The 25,302-nt window shown below is 57.7% G+C and overlaps 1 protein-coding gene across 2 annotated transcripts in view; it reads right to left on the bottom strand.

Annotated features, from left to right (window-relative positions):
* Nucleotides 1–891: 891 nt before the first annotated feature.
* Nucleotides 892–25,302, bottom strand: part of LOC127614109 (neuronal PAS domain-containing protein 3) — a 33,027-nt gene continuing 8,616 nt past the window's right edge. For both annotated transcript variants that reach the window (XM_052085257.1, XM_052085258.1), the window contains exons 2-12: nucleotides 23,343–23,444; nucleotides 22,112–22,356; nucleotides 16,410–16,492; nucleotides 11,618–11,707; nucleotides 8,500–8,695; nucleotides 7,046–7,164; nucleotides 6,789–6,982; nucleotides 5,927–6,033; nucleotides 4,197–4,344; nucleotides 3,771–3,886; nucleotides 892–3,657 (exon numbers count right to left, since the gene is read on the bottom strand). In XM_052085257.1, the coding sequence (XP_051941217.1) occupies nucleotides 2,354–3,657; nucleotides 3,771–3,886; nucleotides 4,197–4,344; nucleotides 5,927–6,033; nucleotides 6,789–6,982; nucleotides 7,046–7,164; nucleotides 8,500–8,695; nucleotides 11,618–11,707; nucleotides 16,410–16,492; nucleotides 22,112–22,356; nucleotides 23,343–23,444 (2,704 nt within the window). In that variant the 3' untranslated portion in view covers nucleotides 892–2,353. The remainder of the gene's footprint in view (nucleotides 3,658–3,770; nucleotides 3,887–4,196; nucleotides 4,345–5,926; nucleotides 6,034–6,788; nucleotides 6,983–7,045; nucleotides 7,165–8,499; nucleotides 8,696–11,617; nucleotides 11,708–16,409; nucleotides 16,493–22,111; nucleotides 22,357–23,342; nucleotides 23,445–25,302) is intronic.

Below are 25,302 nucleotides of genomic sequence, written 5' to 3'. Positions count from 1 at the left end.
TGCCGCCCGGCAACACCGGCAATAGTACGAGAGGGGTGCGGGGAAAAGCCCTTGTGGCCGCCGTCAGCCACGTTTCCCACGTTGGCGTCTGGCGTTGATTTTCCACGAGGCCCATTTGACTCTTGAAAACGTTCCGCGCCGGCGGTCGAACGCGGCCCTCCGCCAAGATGACGACCGACATTCATCTCCAGTCGACGTCGCGCTCGGCGCATTTCTATTTTGTTATTTCTTTTTCGTGAGTTGGCGCCTGCGGATTTGAATATTTGGGGATATTTTTTTCTTTTTCTTTCTGGGAGGAAAGGACACCGTTATTGACCCCGTGCCTCGCTTACGGACTTTTGGAAAGAACGGGAAATGCTCGAAACAGACTCATGATTGTTCCCCCCCCCCCCTCTTTTGGTAGGTTCGGTGCTCCAACCGGATTTGAAACCGGCTGGCCGTCATCTGACTATCCGAATGCGAGAAGCCGCAGAGGCTCCGTCAAAACGGCAGCGCGAAAGGAGCCGCGGCGTCCCAGAATGCTGTGCGTCGCTCACGCCGAGCCTCCAGGCAGTTTTATCAACAAGACGACGGCACAAAAGCAAAGCGCAGAAGAAGAAAGGATGACAAAAAATGAAGAAGAAGAAGAAAGTACAAATATTTTCTCTTTTTTTGTCATTTCCTGCAGCACAGCAACCTCCCAAAGCTCCCTGGCTCGTTTTGGGGCTCACACGAGAGCACAGAGAAGACACGACGACGACGACAGCGACAGCAGCGGCGGCGGCGGCGGTAGCCACAGCGCGCACACGACACAGAGCAACACGCACAGCAACAGGAAGTGGCTTACGGCCAAAAAACATGCTGGGGAAGGGCACAAAAAAACACCACTTTGACGCGCCGAGAACACTTGAGCGGGATCACTTTTTTTCCTTCTTCTTAGCAAAAAATACAAATGAGGTCGATTCACAGTGCACACGTTTGTTTGTTTTTTGTTTGTTTGTTTGTTTGTCCCTCCCCCCGCCCACCTCAAATTTGGGGGACAAGGAGGCGTCCGGCGTATGCGCGGTCGGTTTTCCAGAGTCCTGCGATGCGACGGAAGTCGGCGGATTGTCTTCCCCGCAGTTGGCGGAGGAGATTCCGGAGGAAGAAGAAGAAGAACTGCGGAAAACAAACGCGTCAAATCATACAGCGAGCGGTCAGGGTCCGAGACATTCATTTTTCACGTTGGCCGTAAATGCCAGCTGATTGGCTCTCGTTGCTGAGCGACCACCATCAATGCTACCTGATTAAAATCTAGACTCGCTGCCCAGCATCCATTTCAGACGCTGATTGGCTTCAATGCTAGCCAGTTGGCGTGACCCAATGACGGAAGCGTTGCTAGCTTAGTTGCATCAAGTCTAACCGATTAACGTGGAGGCCGCCCGATGAACGGCGATTGTGGCGGCGGCGCTAAACAACATCAAGGTCCACCGACAAGCATCGAAGCTAGTCAGTAAGCCTCAATGTAGCCTATTCACTTCAGTGCTAGTCACTTAAGAAAAGTTAACCGATGATAGCGGGGATGCTAAATGACGAGCGGCCTTGCTAACCAATTCATATCGATGCTGGCTGATTGGCATTAAGTGATGAACACAAAGTCAATTGGCCTCAATGCTCTTCGATTAGCAGACGTGAGCTGTCGGGAGCGCCCATGCTAACCTATTAGCCTCGACGTTAACCTGTAAACAGCAATGCTAGCTGATGCGCAACGATGCTAGCCGATAACCTTAGTGCTAGGTCATCGGAATGAACGCCATCTGACTAGCATCAAGTTTCAATTCAATGCTAGCTGCTTAGCCTCAGTAGGACTGAGATGATGGCGGCCATCTTGTCATAGCACCACGGGTGTGTCGTCCTCCAAACTCCCAAGATGGACGCAACGGGAAGTAGTTTCACATTCTCGAGTCGCTTTTGTGTGTGTGTGTGTGAGATTGGAGTTGTTTTTGATCCTCGCCAGCGACAACAGGAAGCGACGACAAACAAGAAGCGGCCATGTCAACATTCTTCCGATCGATTGGCGGTGGAGCAAAATGGCGGCAAGAAGGCGTGAGGGGTGAAAAAAAAGCTGCTCCGCAGGGCGTGGCGCTCCCGCCTTCCATCCTTCGGACGATCCTTCCATCTTGACTTCCCTCCGTCCTTTGTTGAAGCCTTCCTCCTTCCTTCCTTCCTTCTCTCCTTCCCTTGCATGCTTCCTTTTTTCCCTCCCTCGCCCTTCTTTTCACGCTTCCTTCGGTCCCCCCCCAATCCCTCGCCCGTCACCCCTGGCGACACAGTATAGAGTCGGAAAGCACAGTAAGCCGGTCTGCGGTGGGGGGCCGGTCTGGGCCGGCCCCCGCTACTCGTCCTTCTTGTCGGCCTGGATGCCGTTTGTGTAGACGGGAAACGGCAGCGCCGAGAAGATCCCGTCGGCCGTCGTAAACACGTTGCCGCCGGCGACGGGCATCTGCGCCGTTCCCGCGGCGGCCCCCGGAGAGCCCGCAAAGGGCCCCGTGGCGGCGGCGGCGGCGGCTGACATGTTGAGGCGATGCACGTGGTGGTACAGCATCTCCATGGGGGTCTTGGGGTCCAGAGCGAATCCCGGGGCGTTGGGCAGCAGGCCCCCCGGGGCCACGGCCAGCGTGACGTCGGCCGGCGCGTAGCGGATGGTCCCGCCGGTGTACACGCGGGGCGGCGAGCTCCCGCCCGAGCGCAGCAGCGAAGACGACGAGGACGAGGCGGCGGTGGGCGTGCCCTGCCGCCCGTCGCGCGGCGACGCCGAAAGGGGCGGCGACAGGGGGTCCGCCGAGGAGCCGCCGGAGGGCGGCGCCGAAGCCGACGGGGCGGAGCTTCCGTTGTAGGGGGGCTTCCTGGCCGCCGCCCCGCCCTCGGTGGCGGGCGGCGTGAGCACGCCGTCGGGGATGGAGACGTGGAGGCAGCCGGCCCGCTTGAGGGCACCCGGGGGGGCCGGCTTGGCCGTCATGCTGTACGGCGACTCGTTGCGGGAAATCTCCCGGTTGGGCGGAAAGTTCCAGATGCTGCTGTCGTTGTCAAAGTTGACGGGCTCCGACATTTCCGTCTTGATCTTCAGGACCGCCGCCGCGGCGGCCGCCAGCGAGGCCTCGCCCGGCGGGCCGGCGGCGAGAAGGTGCGAGGAGGCGTCGGGGGCCGCGTCCAGCAGCGGGACCGGACTGGTCGCCGTCGAGGACGGGCGCAACTTCCTGCTGCGCGTCCGGTCCCACTTCTGCACTTTCCGCCTCTTGCGGCGCAGGAGCTTTTCCGCGCCTGCGCTCGCCGCGCCGCCGTCTTCTTCTTCTTCCTCGTCGTCATCGTCGTCGTCTTCCCCCTCGTCCGACGAGGACGACCGCGAGGGCCGCAGACGCTCGTCCGCCTCGCCGTAATGCTCCACTTTGATCCGAAGGCCGCCCGGGACGCCGCCCGTCCCGGCCGCCCCCCCGCCGTCATCGGGCTCGCCGTCGGAAGCGTCCAGGCTGTCGGCGCCGTCCGGACTGTCGGACGTTTCGGGCTCCTCTCGCCGCTTGGCTTCTCGCTCGGACGAGCGCCGCGAACGGCCGCAACGGCGCTGCGACGGCCGCCGGGACTCCGCCTCCGCGTCCTCGCCGCGTTCCGATCGGCCGTGCTTTCGCGCCGCCTTCTCGTTTCCTGGTGAGGCAAACGGAAAAAAATTCAAAATGGAATGCCGCTCGTGACGACAACCCCCACAACGGGATGCGCCGTTCCCTCCAAATGTGCCATTCGGGATGAGTCCGACTCACCGGAGTTTTCTTTGGACTCGCAGTCCGAGTCAGACGATTCGGAGGAATCGGAATTCTTTTGCGGAAGGCTCGGCATCTGGCCAAAGTCGATGGGCGTGTCCTTGTATTCGTGATTACTGCGGACGCACGGGCGCAAAGGTGATGCCGAGAAACAGAAAAGACACCTTGTGAGAAACGCAACCGATGCTCAAAGGAGGAAAAGAAGTTCTGCACGCAAACGTCAGATACCGCCGCCATCTGAGACGGCACGGGGCTGCCGCCGCTGTCAAACTACCGCGATACGGCGCCACCTGCAGCCGAGGAGGACTTGCTCCTTTTTTTCCCGTCATTGTTAGACGATACAGTCTTGAATGATACTGATCCCGCAATTATGAATGAAACATAAACAGCAAATAAAAATGGGAAAAAGTTGCGATGAGATCAAACCTGAGCACGTAGTTGATCCAGATGATGTTCTTGTCGCTGGCGTTCTTGGCATTGACGGCGATGGTGGCGCTGGACTGGATCCAGATGTAGCCGGCACTCCTCTGGATCCAGCGGTAGTACTTGGTCACGCACTGGCCTTTGTTCATCACTGTGCTCGCACGCGCACACACACACACACACACGCCCGCGCGCAAGGTTCAATCAGGCCCGCAGGATAATTTAAAAAATGCATAAAAGACAGAAGTCAAATTCTTAATAAGGTGCAATTCATGGAGTATCCGCTAGGGGACGGCATTTTGACCAGAGAAGAAGACAACAGCAGCCTCAGTCCATCACTGAGACAGACCCAACACAGTAGACGCGATCAATAGCACTCTCCTTAGTTTGTAACCGTGTTACAAATTAAACATGTTAAATGAGTTTGACACCAACCATGTCTAGTAAGGCGTTTTTTCCTTCACAAAACCAACGGCATTCTTTTCTACCAAGGCTTTGGATGAACTGCGGAGCTTTGCAGTGAGCGTCTTTGTCCACTAGATGGCGCCGCGAGTCTTTCCCCCTCCAAAAGCAGGCAAGCAGGCAGGCAGGCCAGCAGGCGGCCCTCCAGGAGCGGACTTTGACACGTCAGGCGCTCATGCTAAGAGAGTGCGCTGTGATTGTCGCATCGAAAAGCAAAGTGTCAAGACTAGCACGGCTGCCGATGGCGACATTGAATCGGCGCCACCGGCAAGTCAAACACACTTGGATGCCTTTGACATTCAAGTGACTTTGTGTGGTACCTGCGTGCACAGGTGTGTATGTGCGCGCGCAAGTGGATGACAGGCCTTTGAGACGTGCGTGTGTGTTGATTAAAGGTGGCGGGGGGTCCGCAGAGAGCTAAAGCGCCTGCGGGCTTCAACGCTGAGCTCCGTGGCAAACGCTCGCTCGCTCGCTCTCTCTCTCTCTCTCTCTCTCTCTCTCTCTCTCTCTCTCTCCCTTCTGGCTCGCCCACTGCCTCCGTTTTTGGCCAATCGTCCATTTGGACGCTCCGATCCGTCTTTTGGAGCGGCGTCCCCGGCCGTCTTTGAAAAGCGCACCTCGTCAGCTACGTGGCCGTCAAACGAAGGAATTAGACATCTGATTGAGATCGTCGCCGAGGAGGAGGAGGAGGAGGATGAGGATGAGGAAGGTGAGGGAGAGGGGAGGGAGCGGGTTTGGCGTGTGAAGGGAGGGCAGGGGAGGGGCGAAGGGCGAATGGGGAGGGGGGGCGCGGAGGGAGAAGGGTAGCTTGCGGGAGGTGTGGGAAGGAAATGTTGGCGGGGAACCTTGCGAGACACCAACGGGTTTCGTGCCGGGTGTGGGACCCGGGAGGGGGGGCAAGTCCCTGACGGGGGCCGACTGCCCAGGAGAGAGAGGTGCTGATGAGGAGGCTCAAGAGGAAGATTTGCATCTTTTCCGGAGGCAAACCCAAAATACAAAAAGCTGAGGACCAACGGTGAAGTCTTGCTGACCCCCGTCACCAAGGTCATCTTTATTCCCTCCCCCCCCGCCCCCCCTTGTTGGATGCCACGTGACCTCAAACAGACGTCACGTGTTTGTCCCGTATAAGCTCACGCGTGACGCATCATCGGGAGGCGGGACGACGACGGCCAATGTAGGTTTCAGTTCACTCTTTTTTTTTTGGGGGGGGGGTTATTTTTTGTGAGGAAGCAACTTCCCAGCAAGTCTGACTTTGGCGCGGAGATACTCACAGTCGACGTGACTTTGCCTGATGGCGTCCACGTCCTCGGCGTGGATCAGCTGGTAGCAGCGTTTGCCCACGATGTCGGCGGCGGACACGTCCATGTAGTCGCTGATCCTGCCGGCACAACAAAAGCGCCCGAAAGCCGCTCGGTCAACCGTCCGCTCCCAAAAGTGGCCAAGAAAATTCTGCATTGTTGTCATCCGACGACTCGATCACTTCATTTGTCACTCGGCGTCATCTCTTCGGCGACAGAAAGCGCACTTTGCCATGTCCGCCTCGATTTGATGCATTTGATGTTTGGAGGCGGGTGTCAAATTGGGCGGGGGCGCTCCAACATCCGGCGGAAAGATAAGAGCGCGTCTGGTTCCTCCTAAAAGACATTTCCTCTTCTTCCTCTTCTAATGGAGGCGGCCGGCGCTCGTCATTGTGTCGCTCGCAGCCGCCGCAAAAAGAATCCGTACGAGCCTGGACTTTTTTTTCCCTTTTCCCGCAATAAAAGGCGCCGCTTTCTCCTCTCTTTGTGCGCCGTCGAGCCTGATAGAATCTCGCCGGTCAGCCGGTTAAGTCGCCGGCGAGATGCTATCGCTTTTATCTGGACGGCGGCGAGCAAGATAGATCCATCGGGCTTAACGCCGCGCGATGGGCTCATGAATAAAAATGTGCCGCTTGCGACGGCGGACAGACGGACGCGGCGTCACATCGGGAATCTTAAAAGACGCCGCCGTGCACACGAGCCGAAGAAAGAAATGTTTTGGTCAAACCTTTCCGTGGCTTTGTCACGCGAGCAACGCCGCTAAGCTGTTACAGCCAATTCATCTAGCGGCTAGCATTAGCGAGCTAAGAGGTGCGCGTGTGTGTTTGAAGCTGACCTGTTCTCGCAGTAGACGATCTTGAGGTCCATGTTGACGCGCGTGACGAACATTTGACAGTCGATGCGCACCTCGTTGATGGTGGGCGGGGGCAGGGCGTGCGCCACCACCACCATGCCCATGATGTGCTCGGGCGCCGAGCTGCCGTGCGTGGGGGCCATGCGGGTGCGCAGGCGGCCGGTCGCGTGGATCACCTGAGGGACAAAGGCATGCCCGTCAAATTTGAGGTCACGACCACAAACGCCCGGTGGGGTCACCTTGTATCCCGACGACTTGATGTGGACGCCCCTCTTGGTGAGCGTGGACTTCATTCGGATGAAGAAGGAACGCTCCAGGCAGTAGTCGGGCGACGGGACGCCGGGGCCGCCCGATTCCCCTGAAAACGCAACGGGAGCTCAGAAACGTGAAGAAATGTCAAGAAATGGGCTGCTTGCGAGAGGAGCCCCGCCCCCGCCCCTAGGTGGCAAAACCTCCAAGACAAAGATTAGCCTGATCGGCAGCAGGTAACGCCGCCCGACTCGAGAGCTGATGATTAGCAAACGTAGATTTCATCCGAGGCTCATACGCGCCGTCAAAGTTTGAAGGACGAAAAGCAGCCACGGGTGCGGACAAAAGCCATCCGCGGCGCCGGGTCCCCGCGGGCCGCCGTCGCCTTTGTCAAGCCAAAACACGGCGAGGCCTCGTTGTGGCGCGCCGATAAAAGGGGCCGACGTGACTCTGTGACAATAAACGCCCGAGTCCCTCAAAGACAAAGTCCGTTTTTCTTCAAAGAACTCGCACCCCATTCGTATGCTAATGGCGCCGCGCGCTATTTCGGGAGCGGGCAGCTAGCTGACAGGTGAAACATTTTCTAACGCCGTTGCGCTCAAGGGCAAACGGAAGCCTCGGTCACTCTCCAGGTGGTTGGGGAGGGCGGCGGCAATGGCGGCGGCGGCGGCGCAAGCGTTTGGCCACAAGCGCCTGCTGAAGAGTCCAGTTGCATCATGCGCCTTTCAAGATGATTTCCTTGAGCGCAAGGCCGACGGACAACCACGTCAGCAAAGTGCCGCCGCTTTTCACCCTCGCACTTTTGCCTTTTGCGCTGACGCCTCAAGCGTCGTTGAAAAGTGGTTGCAAAAACTTGTCCAAAAGACTTTTGCGCCCCTGGAAAATGGGAAGTTGTCGTGAACGTCGCTCAGAGGAAGACATTTTGACTCGGTCGCGCCTCGTTTAAGAAAGATCGGAAGAAAAAGCCGCGCGACCCCTTTCCATCACAGATTAGCATCAACGGGTTTGTTTTTCCCGCCTTGCGGTGACAGGCGTCGGCCATCTTGAGCCGCTTGCCCAAAGTCAAAGAGAAAAAAAAAGTGTATGTGTGTGTGTGTGTGTGGAGGCTGGGGGTGGGGGGGGGGGCGCGCGTCTCCCCAGCCGTCAAGCGGCAGCGGCAAAGAGCGGCAGATGTAATTAGCGCGGCGTCTCGGCGGAGCGCCGCCGCCAGCGAGGCAATCTGCGGCGTGTTTGAACGTCCTGATGAAGCGACGTCCCGCGCCCAGATCAAGTCGCTTTGTTGAATTTACAAATGGATTTCGCTCTAATTCTCAAATTAGCGTCGGCGGCGCGAGAAGCTTTGCCAGGTGAAAAGTCTGGCGGCGGCCACCGCGCGCCGCCAGGAATGCTAATGGGCGACGCAAGGGGCCGCTCGGGGGAATTTCCGCTCGGCGACGGCGCTTACCTGGCTCGGGCGTCTCGGGGCGCGGCGACGTCGGCGACGGCGAGGACGCCGACGAGGCGGCGTCCTCGTTGGCGGCGGCCCGGCACAGCGACGACGCCCCCCGTCCCGGCGGGGCCGCGGTGCCCAGCTGCTCCGCCATCTCGGCGTGGTCGCCCGGGTGCACGTAGTCGAAGACGCTGCTGCCCGTCAGCTCCACCTGCGGGAAGCCGCGGCTCGTTACGCCCTCTTTCATTTCCACCTCGACGACTAATCCCACAATCGCGGGGAAAACAACGTTCCGGAGCGTGAAGAAACGTGCGGCGTGGCATCCGGCTGGCCGAGGGCTTATACTGCCCCCCGGTGGCCGGGCCCGGCCGGGCCCGGCCGAGTCCAGCGCGACTCTTCTTGATCCCATTGGGACAAATCTTTCAAGTGGCCGTCGTTTCATTTTGCTTTTCCCAAAAAGGTTCACGCAAGGGGGGGGGGGGGGGGGGGGTCGATGTGGCGGTCCCGCGCTTGAAGACTTCATCGAGCTCTTTCTTTTTTGGATTTTCATCTTGACGATTGGACGACAGAAGCGCAAAGGGACACGGAACGCATGGGAAAGGTTTGCACGTTGCGTTTTTCTCTCCCTTCGCGCTTGACTTCGGGCGAAGAAGAAGAGGGCAGAGGTCACGCGGTCGCCGCCGACAGCCGCGCTCAAGTCGCCATCTAAGTGCAAATGCTTTGAGGCGTCGCCTGCCGGCACAAACGTCTGAGCCACGCCGGGTCGGGGGCGGAATTCTTTGGCGGTTTCTAAAGGCGCTGCGGCCATTCATCCAACACTCAGCCAGCGTCAATGACTAAGTTGCAACGATTGAAGAATTTCTTTTTGCTTTTTTTCTTCAATGTTCCGATTTCCATTTCCAGCTTCAAGCCAAACCAAACTATTCTAAATTGCCGTCGTCCTCCACAATCCGAATCCCAATCATCTTGATCGAATTTGCCAAAGAGAAAGGAAAGCGGCCACGACAAGAAGCGCCAACGACTCGATTCCTTCCCGCTCGGGGCGCTGGCGTCAAAGCACATTTTGGAACACTTCGGCTTTGCCACAAGTTGCTCAAGGTTGCTGCTTGACTTCAAATCCAAAATACAGAACGCGCACGCAGGCGCAGGCGCAGGCACATTGTGAAGGACGCACGTGACCTCCTTCGGGGTTTTGATTGAAAGCGGGCGCGCGTGTCTCCAGGGGGCGCCGTTGACCTTCTGCCGCTCATCGATCCGTGGCGTCTATAAAAATGATCGCCTTCATTGGCATCCCACGCGCTTCATTAGCATTCGCCGCCCGCTCTTCATTTTTGACGAGGGCCACAGCGCCGCCGCCTCGACGGCCACCGGAAAAAGGCGGCGGGCCGTTTGACTTTGAGCGGCTCCGAGTTTGGAGAATTTCAAAAGCCCGATTGAAATGCGCGCCACGTCGTCAAGGTCAGGCGCCGGCGGCGAGCGGGTCAGAAGCGGCGCGACCCGCCGCCGGCCGCATCTCTCTCTCCCCTCGCCAAGATTGCCGGGGCGCGAGCGACCCCCCCCCCCCCCCCCCCGCCCCTTGGCCTCCGCGTCAGGCACGTGAAACGCGACCCCCCCCTCCATTTGAAAGAAGGCATGCACTCTCACTCGGGAAGTGGAAAAGGAAGACGCACGCACAGTACGGCCGAGAGGAAAATGGCGGCCGCGAAGTCGCTCCTCAAGATGGAATTTGATTGGAGCAACACGCCCGCTCGGCAGTCATCAAATATGAATGCGGCGAGCGAGACGCTTCGCCTGCAGGGGGGGCTCAATTAAGCCTGACCTTCCTCGTCATCGTCGGCCTCCTCGCCCGCGCCACCTCATGTAAATGGCGACCTCCCGACACGAGCCCCCCCCCGCCCCCGACGAGGACCAGAAAGGAATGAAAAAGAAGACCCCTTCAAAGTTTGAAGAGCGAATGGCAAAACCTTTTCAGCGGGCATGCGGGTGGGCGACGCGCCCGCTGCTGTTTTTCGCCGCCTCGTTCAGGGGGAGGAGGAGTCAAGCCATTTTTCTTGGCAAACAAGCAACGTCGCTCGGCTCGCCGTCGGAAAGCCGCTCGCAGCCGTCACGTGGCCGTCGGGCGCGGCGCAGACCTCGGCGACCGATCATTGGAGAGCAAAGGCTGGCGCTTTTGGCCTCCCTGGATTAATTCCGCCTCCGGCATTGATTGATGATGTCTATCAAATAATTGACGAATTGTCAGGCGGGTCCCCCGCGCAAGCCCACCTTATCTTGTTCTTTGGCTTTTATCGCGCCAGCGCTTTGCCGTTTTCACGTGTGGTCTTCAATCGCACCCTTCCTCACCCTCCATCTTGTTCATCGCCGATTGGTGCACGACTTCATGGCGGCGGCATTAACGTGAGGGATTTCCCGAGGGGGGGCGCGTGCAAACAAATTGCTCAAAAAAGAGGAAAAGTCCATTGCGTGGAGCGTGCGGCGGTTGGCTCGTCACTAAAGACCTGGCCAAGGTCAAAGCGCTGACCTTGGGGCTTCCATTAAAGCCAGTCAGCGGAGAGCGAAGCGACGGGGACGCACGGCTCGTTAGCGAGCTGAGAGTGCGGATGAAGCTCGTTTGGTGACAATTGCCCCCCCTCCCCCTCCCAGATGACAACCAAAAGAGAGAGCCGAGAGCGGACAAATGGCGTTGATGGGCAAAAGCACGTTGGAAACGTCATCGTGGAAAAGTAAGCAAGCGCGGATGGAGCTGACTTGGCCACCAGGGGGCGGTATAACACTCCCATGGTACAGAGCCGAGCCCCCCCCCCTTATTGACGATCTTCTCTTGGTCTCTTCAGTGCTCGACTTCAAACGGAAGTCGCTCGGCCGTTGAGGAGCTTCACCGCGAGGCGACGCTGCTTTTGCGTGTTAGCGAGAAGCCAGTGGACGCTGAAAAGCTCGAGCCCGCGCGCTTTGGTTCAATGCCCGTATTGCGTTTGGCGTTTGAGCACCTGAGCTGTGACCGAGCCTTGGCTAGGCGACTTTCTTCGCAGCTGCAGAGAGTTGAGGACGGAAAGAAAATATCCCCCCCCCCCGACGGAGCAAAAATGGCACAAAAGTGCGCTTCTTTTGCCGGCGGCGGACGGCGTGGACTGACCTGCGAGAGTCCCAGGTAGATGGAGACGGTCTCCGAGATGTACAGGAAGCGGCCTTCCTTGTTCAGCGCAAAGACGAAACCGTCCAGGGACTGAGAAACAAAAACAAACACAAAGATCACGAGCGGATCCCGTCCACGAGGCGTCATTTTTTTTTAGGGGGGGCTTTGAACACCCTTTTTTCTGAAAGAGAAAACAAAAAGTTGGAGTTGTCCGCGCGGCGGCTCGGCGGACCAATCGGACGCCAGCGAATCCGCTGACCTCGACTGTCAGACGGGATATTGTTTCCAAGGCCCGCCGCTTGTCCCCCCCCCAACCACCTCCACTCTATTTGCATATTAATAACATGCACACACGCGCACTGGGCCTCGAGGCGTGTGTGTGTGTGTGTGTGTGTAAAAGCAATGGACCAGAGGAGATGGCCACTAACACACACACACAAGTTAAAAAGCAAACAACAACAAAGAGCAACGTCGCACACATCGGATCGTCTGGCGCCACCCGCCCGCCCCTGGGCGTCGTGCACGCACGCCCGCACGCACGCGCGCCAGAGAGAGAGAGAAATCACAGAGGCTCTGACCGCCTACAAGTAATTATGCTAATTGCCTGGATGCCCTTGCCTTTATTTATGCACGGCTGCTAAGATAAATAAAAGGAAATTGCTTTGGATCCAACTGTATTCATTTCAGCATGCTAACGAGAAGGCTAAGGCCGCCCACGCTGGGCGCCGCCCATTTGTTTACCCTTCACAAATTGCGCAGGTAATTGCAATTTCCATTCCACATTTATTTCCTTATTATGTGTATGTGTGTGTGTGTGTGAGGTGCGGACTGCTGGTGCTGCGTCAATAGCGCGCCGGCGTGTCACAATAAATTGCTTTGTCCTATTAGGCAGAATGAAAATGTTGAAAAAGCTTCCGTCACTTCTGCAGACACAAAAGCCTCGTCGCCAACTCCATCGCCACCAAGAGGAGGCCGTCCTTTAAGCATTCGGAGGAGACGCTCTCTAAATGTTCCCGTCGAGCCGCCTCGCAGCGACAAATGGAAAAAGCGCGTCGCAGAGCAACAAACGGCCGGTCAAAGCCGAGGCGGCGTTCAGCCTTCGCGTCTTTGCCTTGGTGCCCGTCTCGGTCGGTTGACGGTTGTCAAGGCAAGGCCTCGACTTCCTGTTGGGTCGAGATCCGGGCCGTGTACTTCCCGTCCATCCGCCGCGCCGCCGGCCCGGCGGACCGGCTGACATTCGGGCCGCAAAGGTCGACTCTCGCCCCCGTCGCCGCCGAGTCCGAAAGGGCAACTCGCCGCTGATTGGCGACGGGGCGATCGGGATGAAGTCATCGATCGTCGGGTGGGGGCCGGCGGGGAGGGGTGAGCGAGGTGAGAGCACGGGGGAGTCGGAAAAGGTCAACGCGTCGATCGTGCCCAGATGCTCGAGGGGGGGGGGCAGATGCTGCGCACGTTGACGCGGCGAGCGAGGGAACGAGACCTTCATCAATAATCGTCCTCCTCATCGGCAGGATGAAGACGCCGCAATCAATTGGCCTGAAATCCCGCGGAGTCGCCGCCAAGACGGGAAATGACGTCATCGATGAGGGAAAAGAGGCAAGGCCGTCGATGACAAGCCAACGGACGCGCCGTCGTCAAAGAAGAAAGACCTCGGCTGGCGACCGCTCCCTTTCCGGTGCGGCTGATTTCCTCGTTTGTCGATGACGATCGGCGCGGAGAAGAGGAAGCAGCGTTTTGCCATGCCGACGGGTCACGTGACGCCCGGTGGCTTGTCAAAGGCGTCGCCGTGGCGACCGGACGGCAAAAAAGGCGCAAACTCAAGGACGGAGCCGTTAAATGCTCTCCAGATGGATGAGGCTTAACCTCGCCGTACGCTTCCAAACGTTGTCGACAAGGACGTCCGACGAGCCTTGGCACGTTAGCGTAGCATGTAGCGACTGAGTAGCGACTGAGCACCTTGCTAGTCAAGTCGTGTGTCGGGGCCCCGCCCTAATTGTTGGTGACCTGAGGTCTCCTTCTGATGATGATGATGATGATGATGATGATGATGATTAGTGAGCGAGTCAAACGCTTTGACACGGCGTCAGCCTAGCCTAGCTTAGCAGATGACACGAGGCACGCGAGGCGCCATTATTGTGGACGGGCGGCGCTGTCGAGTCGGCGTCCGAATTGAGTTGTCGCGGGAAGGCGGAGGCGCAGGCGGCGGGGGGTTGGAGGAGGCGGCGCAGGGGCGTCGCCGGACGGCTAATGACTCCAAAGCGGCGCCGTCCTCCATTTGTCTTCATTTGGCCCCACGGCCTTGGCGCCTTTTGACGAGCCGAGCGGCCGGGAAACGTAGCGAGCGGAAGCCGCGCCTCGGGAGGGAAGAGCAAAGAAAGGAGCCAGCGAGTCAAATGGGACGTATGGTGCCGGGGGGCGCAACGGGAAGCCGTGACGTCCAAATATGGAATGACATTCCCTCACGTTAGGGGAGCGGCGTGAGACATGAGCGATCCACGTCGGGGGGGACGCGCCGAGCCGGAGAAGTTTGGAGGCCATGACGGCGTTGAACGCGGAGCTCAAGTGCTCCGGGATGTCCGCCGCATCCTCTGCAGAACTGCGAACGCTCCGGCCGGGATCCGCCGACGCTCTCGAAGCGACCTCGTGATGTGCGCAGACCTACAGTGGTTTGTTGGGAAGAGGGCGGAGCCTTTGAAGCGGGACGGCCAAGATTCTTTGAGGCGGCCCCCGCGGATTTCCTCATCTTCTGCGCCTGCCGGCTTCGCCCTCTTCCGGCGCCGCTTCTGTGCTTAACTCCCAAAAAAGCTCCGCGGGCAGACTCGCCAATGTTCAGCAAGTCTTCTCTGGAGCAAGGACGCCACGCGGGGTCGCCCCGAAGCGCCCAAAATGACAAAAACAAGGACGAGTCGACTTGAAAGGCTTGCAAGGGCCTGCTTGAGCTTGAAAGTGGAGACCCGCTTCGCTCGGGACGGCCACCCCAACGCTTCTTGGAAAGCCTCAAATCTCGACTTCCCATTTGAAAACCTGTCCTGCGCTCATCGGGTCCGAACGGATTCGCCTCGCTTGCGAAGCGACGAGGGGTTGAAAAAGTGTCATTTTGCGAGCCTTTTCTCGCGGTCGCCCCAAAAGCGCTCGGGCGTGGACGGCGCCGATCCGAGGGAAGCCCCGCCCGGCCGGGGCGCCGGCCAAGGACGACACAAACAACGCGGGAACGTCAAGGAGGAGCCGGACGGCCACAAATAGGATTGACGCGGGCAACAGATTGCCGATGGGACGGCAGCCATAACCTTCCCGCCCGAGCCGCAATGCCTCCGGGGAGCGCCCTTGCCAGCTGCTGCGCCGTCCGTCAAACCCCCCCCCCCTTCCCTGCCTCCCCTCATGAAGAACGGTGGCGGGGGACAACGTGACACGATGAGAGGGAGCCGCCGCCGCTCGGGAAGAATCAAGGCCGGCGCACATGACTGGAACGACACAAAGCGGGAGGGAGACAGACAGAGAAGCGGGAAACACGACGGAGGTGGCTTTTCTTCAAGGGGGGGGGGGGGATACACACACATGCGCACACACACACACACACAAATTCCCCCGTCGTCTTCCGCGTGACAGTTGAAGCTCTCATGCGCTTGCTCGCAACCTTCTCATCCAATGATCCCGCTAAGCGGCTTTCTCGAGCGTGGATGAGCAAGACTTTGGGAAAAGGACTCGGCCATCAGAAGGAAACCAGTTGCAAAGAGTCAAATTCTCTCAATGAATATCATCGGCGTGAGGAAAATGGAATTTTAAAAATGCAATTCTGGAAAAACAAACAAAAAAAAATCCTCGAATATATGAATCATGAAAAAAAAACCATTACCCATAGAAGGAGAATTGACTGGGTGGGAAGCCGCTAACAATTTTTGCTCACTCTAATTGGCATCGGGTTAAAAAAAATTAATAAAGGGCTGCAAAACAGAAATGCCGCAAATAGCGAGACAAAAAAAAAACATTCTCTCCCCGGACAAAAAGCCGAACTTGGCGCGACATGAGAATGGTCTCGTGTCGGCGCCCGTCACGCCATTGGGGTGGAGCGCCGCGCGTGGCTCCGCCCCCTCCGCCATCACCTCCACGGAAACGTAAGCGTCCATAGATTAACCTTTCGGCGGGCGGGGCCGCGGCGGCCGCGTCTGCGAATTGGCCTCATTAATCGTCGGCCTAATTGATTGCGAGAAGTATGCGGGTGACATTTGAAGAAGGCGAGCGAGGGAGGCGACGTGATTGATCGCCGCCGAGCGGCGCGCTAATGAATGCCAGACGCTCACTTAGCGACGCGGCCGCGCGACGCCGAGCGAGGGGGAGATTAAGCCCGCGGGCCGCCGAGCCTCTGCGGCTGCGCGGCGGCGGCGGCGGATGCTAACGCGACACTCAACCAGCGTTTCTTGCGGCGAGAGGAAGCGGACTCCAGTGCCACGCGTGAAATCCGATATCAAGCTTATGCCAATAAATGGAAACGCTCCGACAATCCTTTAAAGTCATCAAAACAAACCGGAATGATTTTGAAAATCGGATGCGAATCGGGGAGCGAAAATGCGGGAAGAAGAAGGCAAAAGAAAATGCCAGAAAAAAATAAAAAGAAATAAAACAAATGTTGACGGCAGCCCGCCAAAATAAAAGGAGTCGTTCACCTTCCGGGAAGAAAAGCTTCCAATACGACATCGGCCCCGGAAAATGAAGGGAGCGCGGCAGACGCAGACGGCAAAGGCGCGGGGCGGGGCGGGGCGGGGCGGGGGGGCCGGCCCTCTTCAATGGAGCCTACCTGCAGGATGTGGCTGCCCAGGTGCGGGTCAAAGACGTCCGAGGCCAAGGCGCCGGGGCTCCTCCTCCTCTGGCCGCCGATAGCTGCATGTGCGCACGCGCACACACACACGCACACACACACACAGACACACACGCCCACACGAGCGCACGCACGTACACACGAGGAGAGAGAGAAAGCACAGGACAGGACAGAAGGAGACTGGTGAGACTCGGACACATTGAAACGAGCAAAGCCGTGGACGCCAAAACACACACACACGCACACACACGCACGTTGAGCCAGCCTGCCGTGACAAACACACATTGCACGGGACAAGAGGAACCGCCGAGGCCGTTTCCCGCGTACCGAGCGGCCTGCGCGGGGGCTACGCTAATGCGACGCTGGGCTGACCGCAGCTCCTCCTCATCATCATCATCATCATCATCAGCGGGTGGAAAAGTGACAAGAGATTTGGCACGCTGCATTTCGACCGCGCGCGTTCTCAGCATCGGTGGAAACAACTCATGATGTTGCGCCATCGAGGTTGTCATCGGGCGGCTCGCGTCCGACGATTCCGCGCACGCTTCATCTTCATCATCATCACCTTCATCCGAAAGAAAAAGGTGTGCTAAGAGGACCGCCGAGACTTCAAAACAACCAAATAAAAGAAGAAAAAGTCGGCAAATGATAAAAGCCCCGCGGCCACGCTCTCAGCGCTTCGCTGCAAGTGCGCGCCTGTGTGCATTGGGGCACAGAGAGCTCTGCGCCTGCGTGCGTGCATGGATGTGTGTGTGTGTGTGTGAGTGTGTGTATGCCTGCTTGCGTGCTAGGTGCTAAATAAACAAACAGTCAAAAAAAGACTGTTAGCATGACAAAGGAATCGTGTGTGTGTGTGTGCGCATGCGCGTGTGCGTGCATGCGTCATCAAGTCAATGAAAAGTTGCATTTCAAAGTAAAACATGGTGCCGGCATCTCTTGGCTAAATGGCTGCGAGCATTAGCGCAGCATCATTTACAATATGAGCGCACACACACACACACACACGTACCAGACACGGACCGGAAGTGATGAGCAGAGGATGTTTGCGGTGCCAACTAACGCTCACGTGAGCGCACGTGCAGGCGCAGGCGCACTCCCCGAGCTGCTTAAAAAGTGATTAGCGGCGCCGCAGGCGTTTGAATTGATTTCATTTTAATGAGCCGACTTTTAAAAGCACGTTTCAAATTTGACCAGCGTTCACATTAATAATCCACGCACGCCGGTTACCAGGCTGCGGCTGACTGACCATGCGCCCCGCCCACCGCCGAACCTACGTTTGGTCATCAAAAACACCAAATGAGATGAGCCCCCTCGATCGCTTTGTGAAGAAACGCCACCCGAAGGCGCTCGTCGACAAGCCGCGTAAAATCTCCCAAGCTCCCCATCGCACCCCCTCCCCAGCCCCCGCCTCGAAAACTATCCGACTATCCCGCAACAGTTTTTGTTCTTCAATAAAGCTAACATGCTAACGTGCTAACACGTTCGTGGGAGGAGACCGCAGGACACTCAGAAAAGCCACGAGCCCCGGCCACCCTTTGTTTTTTTTTTTGGTGGGGGGACAGGATTGACAGAATATCGCACCCCCCCCCCCAAAAAAAAAATACCCAAGAACACTTTTGTTCCACCTGTGCCGGTGCAACGTGCCAATGATGCAGCAATGTGACCTTTGACATCCAAAATGTCTCCTCCCACTGAAAATAATGCCGACGGTTGATGGACAAGCACACGGTGAGGGTTCAGTGAGGCAGGAAGCTCTTGCGGGAGGTGGGGGGTGGGGGGTACGGAGGGCGCAGACAAGTCATTAGGAATCAGCCTCCTGAACCACACACACACACATGAATAATGAGGTGGGGGCCAATACGCACCAGCGGTGAAGTGAACACGTCTCGGCGACCCACACGGGGACGGGAGCGACGCGGGAACATGCTAATACGCCGAAAATATGTTTTCCGCGTCTCCCCGTCGCAACGCAGCCGATTCAAATGATCAGCTCATCAGCAAGCTCTGCGCAAGCCCGACATTGAACGGCCGGCGGCCCTCCGGGACCTGTGACGCAAGCCATGCGAGGGGACGAGGACGCGCACGCCAGCTTCACCTCCAGCTAACCGGAAGTCGTCGGCGGCGGCGCAAGGACAAGCGCGCGACGCGGCGATGCGTCGCCACGGAAACAAGGATCCCGAGCGCCGCCGCCGCTTTCCCGTCGGCGGCTCGGGGGCCCGCCTCCATCTTTCGCTCACCGCGGCAGCCGGCGACGTTGACTAATGCGCCGCTGCCGCTGCTCCGCACGCGTTGCCGTCAATCGATTAGCGCGCCGGCTTGACAAGCCGCGCGCCCGCTGCCGTGAAATGAAGAAAATGCCCGGACATTTTGCTTCCAGACAAAAGCAAACGCATGTCCAAAAGCACAAAACATCACCAATCGAATCTTTTTTTGGGAAATGCACGTCACAAATGCAACTTCAAAAAGACAAAGAAAAATCTTTGATGTCGGACACTCAAACCCCCCCCCCCCCAAAACTCATTCAAAAAGCATAGCAAACTTTTTGTTTTCTCAAGAATATCTGGAAAAATTTTTTTCACAAAAAGCGATTTGTTTTTTCCTCGATAAGATCTGACTTTGTTTCGATGATATTCAACACTTTGAAAAAGATCCCATTTCTTAAAAAGATTTATCTTCTTGGTGAGAGAAAATCTCCCAAACTTTTTTCCCTCCCCGGCCCCCCAGAGGACAACGGAGGAATTTCAATCTGCTGTTTGCAAACGAACGAGTTGTCGCTCTTTCTCGGCATCTATGAAGAAAGCGGGATAGTTCTTGAAATTGAGCCGACGTGCGCACGTGCGTGCTTGTTAACGCGTGAGATGATAAACAAGCTGCCGGGTCGTCCCACCCAAACCTTTTTTTTTTTATCTCGCAGTGCCAAATGAAAAAAAACACCAACAATAATAACTCCCAGTGAGCGTGTGTGTGTGTGTGTGTGATAAGCTATCTGGTACAGTAGAACGATGATGTATGATGCTCATCCCCGGGCTTAGGCACAGCTCATATGGGAAACACACACACACACACACAAGTGATGCGGAGTTGATAAGAGCGCAATCAAAGGCAAAACACAACCCAATTCAGCGTGCACGCGGGCAAAGGCTTAAAAGGGCCAGAGAGAGAACACGGAGGGAAGTTGACGCGTGCACGCGCACGTGCAGGCGCAGGCGCAGGCGCAGGCGCAGGCTTTGGAGCACCTCCTCACGCGCGCCTGCAATGCGCACGTGCGATCCGAAGTGACGCAAGGCCGCGACGAGAGACGGAAACCGCTCGGCGTTCATTTGGCGTCGTCCGTCCTCCTCCGCGCGGGAGAACCGCTTTGTCGTCTTTTCAAGAACATCAAAGTCATTTCTCGGGGGGGGGGGGGGGGGGGGGGCTCGTTTGATCCGGAAAGATCCAACAAGAGCTGATGTGGCGGCGGCGGCAGCGGGCGGACGGGGAGGAGGAGCCTTCCGAGCGTTATTAGCGAATGGGATGGCTGCTAAGCGAGTCTTCAAATGGCGGCGGAACTTCACAGTTCAGTCAACATGCCCCCCCCTCGCCCCCCCCCCCCCCCCATCCCTCTTCCTCTGCCTCCAGTTGATCTGGTCTGATTCATTCATCTTTGTGTCCTCCAACTCTCCTGCTGGCTTTTTACAAAGACATGAAAAGAATTCCTTCTTCTTTTTGGGGGTGCAGGGGGGGGGCGCGCGTGTGCGAGCAGGTGAGAAGCGTTTCAAGCCGGCATGGTCGGTGAAGGTCATCGTGAAGGTCATCCGAGTGCAGCCACGGAGTGACGTTCACTCAGCCTCAAATGTGATGACATGTTGTTGTGATGGAGGGGGGCAGAAATGAGGTGGGAGGATGGGGGGGGTGGCGTCGTGTCTCCGTGAACTTTGTGTCTGAAGGTGACCTTGAAGCGCGGCCACTAGGGGGAAAGGAGACGCTCCCGGGTCGGAGAAGCCCACCTGCAAAGATTGTTTCTTGAGTGCGGCGATGGCTCGGCGGAGCGATTTCAGAGTGCCGACGGTGATGGAGCGACGGACGGCATTTTGCCAGGTGTCATCTGCGATGCAGCTGCGACGGCCTTTTCGGGCGGGACGGTTCAAAGACGCAAAAGCGTTCGGCATCCGAAAGCCACGAGACGCCACGGCGCCCTCATCGAGCGTGTGCCGTCTTTTCCGTCTTTGTCCCGTGGCCCTGGCATGGTTTCATTTGGATGAAACGCATCTCGACTCGGTGGCAAGCCGCTGTGTCGCCACGCTCGCGCGCACGCTAATCCGGAGGCGCCATCAAGCGCGCTTGTTGAGAATATGAGCGCAAAGGAAAAACAAGGATACGCTGGCAAGGCGCACGTACGCGACACGTGGCACGGCAACATATCTCGGGGGGGGGGGGGGGGGGAATGATCCACCATCAGTGAAAAGAAAGGCGATGACATCCACAGACGCGCGCGAGCGTGCGTGGCATCCATAAACAGGAGACAAGCCCCGAGGAAAAGAACACAAAGAAACAACGGCCACGCCAAAACCCGACTCGCCGACGCCTTTCCTCCCCTTGGAAGAAAATGACTTCCATGGACAAAATATGCAAGTCAACAATCATCCCAATGAAATGCTGTGTGTGTGTGTGTGTGTGTGTTGATTTTGTGGTGTGTGTCAAAGTGTCACATTTTGGTGTCTGCTGCACTCGGCATGCATAATGAATGAGCAGGTGTCACACGCGCGCACACTCGCAACACATTGGCTGAAACACACACACACACGCATGCACGCGTCCGTTTTGCTAAGGTTGCTCTCGCTGTAAAGCCCAAGCAGCCCCCCCCCCACCTCCGTCTGGCACGCGCGCACGGGTCGGGATGCTGCAAAAGGTCAGCCTTGTTTGTGTGGCGCAGCAGATGTGGAGAGCGCATGACGGCGAGTCAAAAGCTGCAACACTAAACTGCAGAAGAGCAACTGATGGCTCAATTAACACAAAGGGCAAGCGGGGCGGGGGGGGAGCAAAAGATGGACTTGCTGCTCATATTGCTCACGAGTTGCGTGGCAGAAAGTTTGGAAATGCTGCCGTCGTTGCGGGAGCACAGCAACGAGGCCCCGGACGGGACTTTTGGGTCGGTGGGGGGGGGGGGGGCACATAAAGTAGCGCCGATCCTTTCTTGGACAAAAGGACGGGGGAAAAGGCTCAAAGTGTCTCCTTATCTGACACCTGGAAATCTGCCACAGGTGCGCGTGCGGCTTGGTTTTATTGAAATGCACGCGGCTCTTCAAAGCGCCGACAACAATGAGGCCATCTGCCGCGGCCAGCCCGCCGTATGCGCCGTCTTCCTTTGGAGATGGCGGTTGCCGCAAATGTCGATTTCAAAGGTAACGTGCGCTCGGCTTCTTCGGCGCACCTTTGTCAAAGCCGCATTAGCGCAGCGGCTAACGAGGCGTCCGTCCCCGCGCACAACAACTTGGACCGGACTTTGACTTCCTCCGTGGCTTGACAAGTCCGGCCCCTTTTTATTATTGCGGACGCGGCGCCAGCCTGTCTTCCGAGTTCATATCCAAAGACGGAGCGCGCGCATCCGATCAACCGCGTGACGGAAATCCATTTCAATCGAATCTCTTCCAGCCCCCCCGCCCCCCTTCCATTCATTTGAACACGCGAGCCGGCGCTCGTACCTTTGACGGAGGTGTTGGGGGGCGGCGCGTCGGCGCGCAGGTTCCACGGGGGGTCGCCCTGGTTGGCAAAGTCCCTCATCTTCAGGTAGCTGATGGTGAGGCGGATGACGGAGGCCTTGTCCAGCTGGCTGGTGATGGCGCCGGGCAGCGGCAGCATCTTGGCCAGCTCGTAGAACTCAAAGTTCTCCTTCCCGCGCCGCGACCGGGCCGCGTCCCGGGACTTCTCCTTGCGCAGAGCCTGCAGCCTGCCGGGCGACGACACGTGTGAGACGAGGCGGAGCTCCCGAGAAGATTGCGCCGCGTACCTTCTTTATCCTCCAACGGCCACGTCCTCGGCCGGCCGTCGTACGACCCGCGCCACGCCATACGGCTTCCGCTCTTTGATTTTCTCCGTGCGCGCGTGAGGAGGCGTGTTTGACTTTGACTCGATGGGACGGATTTACGGCGGCGCGTCGGAGGAGCGAACGCGACGCTCGTCCTCATCATGGCCGATGCGGCCGTGCGGTTATCTGGCGACGGCGCGCGGATGTCAACCGCTTCCTGTGCGCATGTGCGCATTAAAAACGCCAACGGGAAGTACGTCGTAAAGTCCGGCCTGGTGACTTGATGGGGTTTTAAAGAGCTTGACACACAGTCTGTGTGTGTGTGTGTGTGTGTGTGTGTGTGTGTGTGTGTGTGTGTACATTCGTTGTAAAGTGCAGCGAGCTGCGTCGCACTTGTCAGCCAGGAAGTAAGATGTGCGCTTTGTGGCAGCGAGCATGCCGGGAAGGTCGGCGGGCGGGTCGCAGCTTCGACCTCCGGGTGTCGAGCGGCTCAGGTGACGGCGGCCCCCAAAAATGAGGAAGTAAAAAAAAAAAAAAAAATGGCGCCGACGAGGTTCCAAGTCAAAATGGGCCCCAAAGTGGAAGTGGAACAAAAAGAGGAAGGCAAACTTGCTTTCGGCAAGCGCGAAGGCGGCAAACCGGCAGCGGGAAGTCGCGTTGGCGCGCCGCCATCAAAGGCGAGAAGTCGGGCCGAACGGCGGCCGCGGGTGTCGCGCCGCGCAAAAACGCAGACGCTAAGCCGGTCCTGTAATGAGCTAATAACCGTCGTGGCGTTCTTTGAGCTGCGGCCGACTCCACACAAATCCTCCTTTCGTTTCATGATACTCCAAATCCCTTTTCTCTGCGACAAAGACCTCGGCGCCCCGCAAGAGGAGAGAAGGCGGCAGACGATCGAGAGAGGCGGTTACCATGGCGACGAGGTATGCTGCTGTCCTCCCGCCAGGTGAAGGGTCTTGGGCCGGGCGGCGGAGCAGCCCCCCGCGTTGGCCGGACGCTCCCAGTAGGGGTCGCTGCAGAACACACACAGCAAAAAAGACACGATTCAGAATCAGCCGTCCATCTTCCGATCGTCAATCGCAGGGCACACGAAGAGCGACAAGCGTCCGCGCTCACACTCGCGGCGCGGGACCAAATTCGGAGCGCTCAATCGGCCCGCCGCGCCTGTTTTTGGAATGTACCCGAGAAAAGCCAACACGCAAAATCCGCACGCAGGAGAAACCGAGTCCAAAAACGCACTCAAAGAAAGTCCAGGAAAGGCCAAGAAATCAAAGGAGCAAAAACTAAAGACGACACGTGCACTGTTGGGCCGGGGGGTCCTTTCAAGCGCACGCGAACCAAACGATGAGCGGCGGGTGCGCCGGTGCAGGGGGAGCCCTACAGTGCCACCTGTTGGTCACAAACACAAACGCGCTCGGCCGCCGCGCTGCCCGTTGATGGCCGTCATCATGGTCATCGTAATCAAAACGGGGGATGCTGAGGAATGTCCAAACCGCTCAAGGCCATCATTCGACCGCACCTGCGACCGTGACGCTATTTTTACGGGGACGTCCGGATCGAGCGGAATCGTGTCACAATGAGGATTGATGATGTCATCATGACATCACACGGACAAAATCATCCGAGATTTGGACACTCTTTTCCAGAAGGAGCCACTTGTCTTTCTTGGAGCTCACTTTCGATGTGGAGTGGGGGGGAGTGGGGGCAGGCTGAGTAAATGATGGCGGTGGCGGGGGAGAGGGTGCGAGGATGGACGGGCGGGGGGTCGTCCGAAGAAGCCTTTAAAGCGCCGGCAGTGCGTTTGATGTCGGCGGCGTCCCGCTCGGCGCCTGGAGAACAGCGTGAGAGCGAGCGTGTCGGCTGCCAGATCGAGTCAATCAAACGCTCCTCATGTCTGCGCCGAAGGTTAGGAGGCGAAGAAGAGGAGGAAGAAGGCGGGGGGGCGGGGGGGGGGGGAGAGAAAAAAAATTGCTTCACCTGTCCCTGCCGGCTAGCTCACCAAACTGTAATGCGGGGGAAGATCGAGTACGCCACTTAGGTCGCACTTTTTTGGGGGTGTGGGGGGGGGCACTAAATGGCAGAAGAAGGAGAAGGAGGGTCTGTGGTACTTTGCTTTGGTTTTGAGGACTTTGCCATATCAATCCAACTGCCCGCCTCCCGCAAAATGAAACGCCACTCGCGGTCAATCGCCTGAAGTTTAGTTAGTTTGTTTTGGGGAGGGGGGCTTGAGGGGGAGGTGTCATCCCGTCACCAGGTTCCAAACCATCTATTGAAAGCACATATTGCCTCTCCATGATGGTGAAAACGGCAAGGCCCTGGCCAAGCGTGTCACAACGACCTCGGCATGCGCGTCGCCCTTTTTTTAATCAAGCGCCGTCCAATTAGCGGCCAGCCATATAAAAGCTTTGCGCGCCCGCAACAGGCCCAGATGACCGTCACACTGCAGACCCATAATTCACTTGGCTTCACTCTGTGCGCACACGCAAGCGCGCGGGCACGCGTGAGCGTCTGTGTGTGTGTGTGTGTGTGTGTGTGTGTGTGTGTGTGTATGTATATGGGGCCTATTTAGCGGCGCACGTTGAGGCAGAGTGCCCTGAGTCTCCATTACAAGGACAATATTTCCTGTCATATCTGATTTGTGCAGGGGGGTGAGAGGAGCAGGTGGGGGCGGGGGGGTGTCAAAGAGATTGCGGGTGGGGGAGGGGGCGAGCCGGCGCGCCACAGAAGGGAGGATTTCACAATCCCCTTGGCTTTCATTGTTCTTTCCTTCCCGGGTGCAAAAACAACAACAACGATTGCCACGGGGAAGGCGGGAAGAAAAACAAAGACAAAGAAAAGTGCGAAGGACGGAAATGGTCAAGGCGAGGAAGG

Source organism: Hippocampus zosterae, chromosome 14 (genome assembly GCF_025434085.1).
Source record: "Hippocampus zosterae strain Florida chromosome 14, ASM2543408v3, whole genome shotgun sequence".
In the NCBI taxonomy this organism is placed as follows: Eukaryota; Metazoa; Chordata; class Actinopteri; order Syngnathiformes; family Syngnathidae; genus Hippocampus; species Hippocampus zosterae.
Note: the sequence above shows the minus strand (reverse complement) of the source record. Positions and strands in the feature narration are given on the sequence as shown.